The sequence below is a fragment of the Emiliania huxleyi genome, assembly GCF_000372725.1.
Source record: "Emiliania huxleyi CCMP1516 unplaced genomic scaffold EMIHUscaffold_26, whole genome shotgun sequence".
In the NCBI taxonomy this organism is placed as follows: Eukaryota; Haptophyta; order Isochrysidales; family Noelaerhabdaceae; genus Emiliania; species Emiliania huxleyi.
Window position 1 is genome coordinate 537,930 of NW_005200088.1, and position 7,480 is coordinate 545,409.

General features: G+C 66.2%; 2 protein-coding genes across 2 annotated transcripts; both read left to right on the forward strand.

The window, feature by feature from the left end:
• Positions 1-39: 39 nt before the first annotated feature.
• EMIHUDRAFT_206325 (hypothetical protein) lies at positions 40-670 on the forward strand (the record flags this gene model as incomplete). Its single annotated transcript, XM_005777544.1, has 3 exons — positions 40-290; positions 363-420; positions 494-670. The coding sequence occupies 3 exons, from the start codon at positions 40-42 to the stop codon at positions 668-670; spliced, it is 486 nt and encodes a 161-aa protein (XP_005777601.1).
• A 1,609-nt stretch (positions 671-2,279) lies between these two features.
• On the forward strand, positions 2,280-4,391 carry EMIHUDRAFT_100885 (hypothetical protein; the record flags this gene model as incomplete). The annotated part of the gene is made up of 3 exons (XM_005777545.1): positions 2,280-3,230; positions 3,588-3,686; positions 3,891-4,391. 3 exons carry the CDS (start codon positions 2,280-2,282, stop codon positions 4,389-4,391), a joined length of 1,551 nt encoding a protein of 516 aa, XP_005777602.1.
• Between the last annotated feature and the right edge of the window lie 3,089 nt (positions 4,392-7,480).

Genomic DNA, 7,480 nt, shown 5'->3' on the forward strand with positions numbered 1-7,480 from the left:
GGCAGGTTGCTCTTTCTACCTCTGCCCCTCTGGCCATGCATGGGCTCGATGCTGCTTGATGGATTGGGTAGGTCCTGGCACTATGATGGATCCGACTTTGTCGCGACGCTGATGGTGCAGCAGGCGGATGAGGGAGGCGACTTTGATTTCGCGCCCTTTATTCGCACGAGGTGCGGCGGCGGGGGAGGGGACGCGGAGAACTTTGCACGGGTCCGGGAGCTCTTCGATGGCGCATACGCTGGCCGCCGCACCACCCGCGCCGAGGCGGGAACCGTCCAGCTCTTCAATGGGTCCGCCGCCCACACTGCCCCCGCCGGGCCTTGCACTCTCAAAACCGCGTGGTGTTCCCCTCACTTTCGTAGGTGTCGCTCGCTCCACCGCGTCCGAACAGCCTTCGGGCCCACCGCGCGCATCACCGCGGTGTGCATCCCGCCCGCTATCGCAACAGGTTGAGCCTCTCTCGCGCAGTTACAGCGCCGGACTTTCCCCTCAGGTCCTGTCCTACGACTCCAACCCGCCCTGCGCGCAGCAGCTACCCTCGCTCGAGGCTAATGTGCGAAACTACGGCGAGCGCGTGCGCGACTCTGCCGTGTGGCTGCGCGCGCAGGAGGAGCGGCGCCGGCTGTGCGCGGGAGTGGAGTCGCCGCCGCCGTTTGAGACGGAGGGGTGATCGGAGGCGAGAGGCCACTCGAGGCCACCTTGACACCACCGTTTTAGTTATTTATTTGACAAAGTACTCTTGCGTGGTGTTTTCTGTCGCTGTCTGGCCACCAGTGAAAAAACTCGGACCCACGAAGACAAGGAGCGCGCGCCAATGGCCGCCTCCGTGACACTCCCACCTCCTGGGCCGGCGCGGGAGTTTTACTGCCGAGTTTCTCCCGGCCGGCCGCCTCCTGACACGCCCACTGACCGAGCCCATCGAAAAAAATTCGGCGCGCCGCACTGCTCTGACCCCTGCTCGCCCCTGCTCGCCCCTGCTCGCCACTGTCGCCTCGGTTGCCGAGGCTGCCGCGCACCCGCGCGCTACGCGACTACGAACTGCACCAGCTGGGCTCGAACCAACGACCAAAACGTCCCCGACCCGAACGCTGCACCAACTAGGCCACACCGCAGGCTCGATATGCAATACGCACAAAACTGGCCGCTCATAAAGCACTACTCATTTGCCGAGGCCACGCGGCGCCCCTCCACAGCCAGCCTACCCTCCTATCGCGCCACTCGAAGCCCCGCGGCCGCCTCTCGCCTACCGCGCTGCCCTCGCCTGCCACCGCACCGCCCGCGCTCCACCCTAACCAGCTCTGCATCTCGCAACACACACTTGACAGGGACAGACCAGGCGCAGGAAAAGGGAGCGGGGCCCGAATCCAAGGGACCACCCCGTCGGGCGGAGGAGCTGTGAACTCAGGTCCAGCAGGAAGGCTGCTGGCTCCTGACTCATCCCCCAAATCCCCCACACCTTGGCGGCCTGAAACCTTACCATTCCGACACCTCACACACACCCCTCCCCTAGGGCTAAGCAGTGCGCGAGCCCACCCGACTTCAGGCGAGACGTCGACCACTCCTCGGGAATAGTTCTGTCAGTGGCTGCACTAGACGCCCACAGAGGCGCGCGGCGCGGGCAGATGACTAGGGGAGAAAAAGCGGAGAACCTAGCTCGCTGGGAGATGTGCGCAACCTAAAGACGGGAATAGGGGAGAAGTGTCAGTGTGAGGGGACCGGCGAGCAGAGCGAGCCGAAGACTGGCCGAAGAGCTGGGGCCGAATTGGCGCTGTGAACGTCGTTTGAACCGATGTTTCGGCGGGCACGTCGCACCACCCGCACTGTTGCACTGGTGGGATAGGGTCGATTCCGCCATGGCACGGGACTCCTCGATCCACGATCGTCTCGCCCTCCCTCACTAATTGCCCTCACTGGTGTGTTCATTGGGGGGGGTTATAAACAAACACGGTATGTATGTATGTATGTAGGAAGGTGAAGAACAGTCAGGCTCGGACTGGACACCAACGCGGTATGGGTGGACGCAAGACAGATGATGACGACACGCACGAGCGACACACAGACACAAACAAGCTCACAAGACACACGGTACAGGATCGAGGTGTACGCTGCTGAAGCAGTGCACCTACATAGTGCGGGACCTGGGGCAGCAACCAACAACCTGGATGGGGTGCTGCTCAACCGCGGCGTTCACAGCCGAGTGCGGTGTTCGCTGGCGAGCCTGGGGGCAGGAGACGCCAGTCTCGGGCGTTGGCTGCCATCGTTTGTGCGTCTCATCACACATGGCCCTGCGACCGGCCGCGGCGATCTACCACCGCTTTTGCTTCGACGACTCTGGCTGGGGCCCTCTCTCGGATCTCTTCACCTCTGCGATGCTCGGCGAGGCGTCGGAGCTCGAGCGGCTGGTGGCCGACACGGCATCACCGCCGCTCGACGCGGCCGACGCACATGGATGCACCGCGCTGCACCACGCCGCCCTCAGCTCCAGCGTCGCGGCCGTGCTCGTCCTCCTCGAGGCGGGCGCGGACGCCAGCGCTCGCGATGCAACCGGCGCGACGCCGCTGCACGTCGCGGCGTACAACGGGCGGCTAGATGCCTGCAAGCTGCTGGTGCTGCACGGCGCGAGCGTGCACGCGCGGGACGAAGGTGGCCACACGCCCCTCTACGACGCCACCTTTGAGGCGAGCAATCGCGGCGCCTGCCCTTGCGCCGCCGACAGCTCGGAGCTGCAGCGCGGCCGGACGGCCTCCTTCCTGCGGGCGGTGATGGCGATGCCTCCCCACGCGGCGCAGGCTCACGTCGCCCGCTCGTGCGAGATCGCAATCTCGGCGCGGCTGCAGGACGCCCTCGTCGACGGCGGCGCCGGCGCCTTTGCTCGGCTGCTGAGGCGGTGCCGCCGCTTCGTCGACGCACGCGACTATGACGGCTCCACCGCGCTGCACGCCGCATCAGAGGCTGGCGATGCGCGAGCGGTCCGCTTGCTTCTCGAGGCGGCGGCAGACGTGGCGGCGACGACCAACTGCGGCGAGACGGCGCTCCACTTTGCGGCGAGGGAGGGGCACAGCCCTGTGGTTGCGGCGCTGCTTGAGGCCGGCGCCGACGCCCTCGCCGCCTCGCGCTCCTCGACCAATCCCGTCGACGAGGCGAGGCGCCGCTCACAGCGGACAGCGGACAGTGGCGGCGGCGGCGCCGGCGGAGAATCGGTGCTCTCCCTCCTCGAGGCGCGCCTCGCGGTCGCGCCTCCCCCAGACCACCGTCCAGGTCCTGGCGCTAAGCACCCTCGAGGCGGCGAGGGAGCTGCGCTTTGCCGCTCCATCGGAGGAGGAGGCGAAGGAGAAGTTGGCGGCGAGGAAACGGCGCTTTGCCCCCCCCAGGGGACGTTCGTCGTCCGCACGGACGAGCGGGGGCTCGGACTGGTGGCCGCCGCGCCCGTCGAGGCGGGAGGCTGCTTCGCGCGAGACACACCCGTGAGCGTGCCGGACGGCGACGGCGGCCGGCGCCCCCCGCGCTCCACCGACCCCGAGGAGCTCCTGCGGGAGCTGTCCACATCGCGTTGAACGGCGTCTCTTCACACCGACAGCTGTGAACAGGAGCTCCTGCGGGAGCTGCTCTCGCGCCCTCGCTGGGCGGGCCTCCTCCGCGGACCACTCGCGCTGCACCACTGCGCGGAGCACCTCGAGCAGGCGGATGTCTTCTTTTGCTTCTCTACTATTCATACACCATATCTCATAATGTGCACCTTCACGCAAGCGGAGAAACAACAACAAACACTTATGGCTCTCTGATGCCCAAATCGTCCCTCTCTCTGTATGTGCGGGTTCGTGTGTGCGGGGGCCCTCCTTGTCTCTGCCTAGACAGTGTGAGGTAACACCTACCCACCTACCTACAAGCAGGCGGAGGCAGAGGTGTCGGCGGCACCGCGTCCGCAGTGGGCCGAGGCGCTCGGGGTGACCGCCGACGGGCTAGCGAGGCTCTCGGCGGCGCTGCGTTCGAACGTGGCGAGGCTGAGCGAGGGCCTTGCCGCCGCCGGCGACGGCGACGACGACGACGACGCGCTCTACTCGACCGTGCTGCTGCCGCGCCTGCGACTCGTCAACCACGCCTGCGATCCAAACACAGAGGTGGTCTGGCTACCGGCGGCCGCCGACGCCGGCGGGTGCGGCAGCGGCTGCTACGAGCTGCGCGCGCGGCGCCGCATCGAGGGCGGCGAGGAGCTCTCTTTCAGCTACCTCGGCTTGCCCGCCACGGGCAAGCGCCGGCCGACTCGCGCCGAGCGACGCGAGCAGCTGCACGAGCGCTGGGGCTTCTGGTGCGAGTGTGCGCTGTGCGGCAGCGAGGGTGGAGACGCGGTGCGAGTGCAGGCCAGCCCCGCGTCGCGAAAGAGGGTACGGTAGAGGAGGCAACGTTTACGTTTTAACTAGAACTTCACACTCCACCGCGCGCAAACCCACACGCCGTGAGGTAGACACGCACTCTCATCCTTTTGCCTCCACCCCCCCGCGACCGCGGTGGGGCGGTGCCGAGCGCCCCGGCGTCCGGCCCCGTTGCCGCGCCCCGTCGTTCGGCGTTCGGGGGGCGCACGTCCCCGCTCGATCCGTTTCGCACCCATCGCTAGTACTCGGCTGTGGATGTCCGTTTTGTCTTCTAATTATTCATCAATAAATTAACGACATTATTTCATTCTTTTTGTGCAGGCGCCGCGCCATATGTGTGTTGCTCATGATCACAACAGATGTACCGTGTGCCGTGCGCCCATCGCTTATCTGCGGACATACCCCGGCGCCCTAGCAAAGCACGTCTCCGCGGCCCCGTCGCCTTGGCACACTATGCGGCTCGCCGAATGATACCTCTGCGTGGGCCCCGCCGTTTGCCAGAGTTGACGGAGGCAGCGCGCACTGTTCGCAGGCAGCATGACGACCACCTCACCACCGACACCGCGCTTGAACAGCCCCCAGCGAGCCCCAGGCGCAGCCAGCGCGTACGCCTGGATCATCGACTCGTACACCTGCAGCGTCAGCGTCCACCGTTAGCTGCAACTCGTGAACTAGTCCATTCCGGGGCCCGGGAACCGAGCTCACCTCGCCAAAATATTTGCCCGAGACGGGACGCGAGCGATCGCTGCCCCACGAGCCGTTGCTCGATATCCCTTCCGGCAGCTTACCCGTGCGCTGGAACTCGCTGCACACGGCGGCAAGCACGGCTGCGTGCGGAAGATGCTGCGAGTGGCAGTGGCTGTGAGAGCACGGCACGCCCCGGCGGCAGCACGCCTGCGTTGAAAGCTCCTCTTGAGGTGAAGGAGCGCCCCGTCTCTAGCCGCAGCGATGTTGGGCTTGCGCCAGCGCGCGAACGCTCGGGAAGCGGCGCAACGGTAGCATGAAGTAGCGGAGAATGTTCTTGACCAGTCCCTCATCGTTGAGTTGGTTGGTGTGCTCGACGGCGCCCGCCTTGAGCTGCGGGTCCACACGCAGCAGCCCGCCCGAGAGGAGCAGCTCGAGCTTGCGAAAGTACACCTCCGCCATCGCGCGCGACACCTGGCGCACGTGTCAAGGTCGCGTGGGCGGACGGCGTGTGGGGGTCCAACTTAGTGCGGCGCGTCACCAGCCCGTAGCGGTCGCAGATTCCGCCGTAGTAGTCTTCGCCCTTGGTCACCCAGGCCGCCCCCGCTGAGAGCGCACTCAGAGGCGGGTGGGGCGCCAACCACTGGTTCTCCAGCCGGCTGTGCACCACGCGATCAAAGCGCACCTGCGCTGCTGCCTCGTGCCTAACAGAGGACTCCGAGTCCCTTCCTGGCGTCCCTGCCGCCCGTGGAGTTGGCGCGTGAGGCCGCGCCTCCCGAGCGCGTCGATGACGCGCGAGAGGTCAAAGAGCTTGATCAGGTTGTGGTTGAAGCTGCCGTGGCTCGAAAAGACGGGTGTCAGATAGGTGTTCCACAGATTGTTGCATTTGTACGGCGATCGCGTCTTGTCCTCCCAATTCTCGACCCTCCGGCAGGTCTTGGGGAAGCGGCCGCAATCGCTCCCGCACCGCGAGCCGTGGTTGAAGGCGTGCAGCACCCGCGGCCAGTGGGATGATCCCTCCAACACGCCCACCTGCTCCTGAAGCGAGGGCGTCTCCACCATCTCGAGCCGCGCGATGGCGCCGATGTCAGGCAGATCGGCTCGCATCGCGCTCATGCACTGAAGCGCGGGCGAGTCGGCAGCGCCCCCGTGCGAGCAGTCGGCAGCGCTTTGCCATCGCAGTGCCATGATGATACTCGCCCCGAGCGGCGCAACCAGGTTTTCGCGGATGCTCCGCCCTCCGTCCTCGAGCACCCTCGCGGCGCCGACCCACGCACCAAAGCACACCGCCACCCGAGGCGGCCTGCTCTCCTCCCGTTGGAGTGGCGAGGGATGCGAGCCGCACGCTGCGGCCGCCACGAGCTCGGCGACAAGCCGCGACGCGAGGCTCGCGTTGCAGGCGAGAGTCATCCCCGGCGCCATCAGAGCGTCCTCGAACTCGACCACGCCCAGACGCCTCTTGGTAGGCTCGAGTGCAGACGCCTCCTCTGCCAGCTGCCGGGTCCGCTCTGCAGCGGCAGTACGCCTCGGCGGCGAGCCGCACCGCTCGGAGACCGGAGGCGGCGTGGCGAGCAGCAAGCGCGTGCTCCCGCCCAGAAGTCTGGCGAGGCTAGCTGCGGCCCCCGGCGAGGCCAGCGTGGTGCCAGAAAGGAGGAGGAGCACCGTCTGTCCGCGGAGCTGGCGAGCACCGGGGAGGTGGGTCCCGTCCGAAAGGACGGTCAAGCGAGAGAGCGAGAGCGTGCTGTTGAGGGCGGCGATCTCAGGCTGGCGGCTCGCGTCGCCGAGGAGGTGGATGGCGCAGTCCATCTGAGCCTTTCGCGCGCACGCGAGAACTTGTTTGAAAAGGGACGCGCGCATGGACAAATCCGAGTTCTTGTAGTTGAGCACTTGAGCACTTGATAGGGTCGATTCCGCATGGTACGGGACCCCTCGATCGTCTCGCCCTCCCTCACTGGTGTGTTCATTGGGTGGGGTCATAACAAACACGGTACAGGATCGAGGTGCACGCTGCCAAAGCAGTGTCGTCCCCCCTCTCCCCGACGGCGATGGCGGTGTGACCGATCGAGCTACAAGAGGAACTTGTTCTGCAGGATCCAGGATAGTCAGATGCACTACCTCACTGGGCCTGAGATCACCACACGACAGCATCCCGTCACCGCCTCGGATTTGTGTGGAGTCGAACCACTCCGGGATGGACAGGCAGGCGGAGAGGGTGGCGGCGAGGCGACAGTCGTAAGCAGACCGTCGAGAGGTGATCGAGTGCGGCTTGGAGCATTTCACGAGGTTCGGGAGCGTCGTGAAGACGCAGCAGCGCCTCGGCCTGGAGCGGTCCCGGTCTTACGTCGTCTGGAAGGCCCGTGCCAGTTGGAGCGGCCGCACACTGCTCGCTACCCCCCCTACACATCTAAAGCCATGGCCGCCCCCCC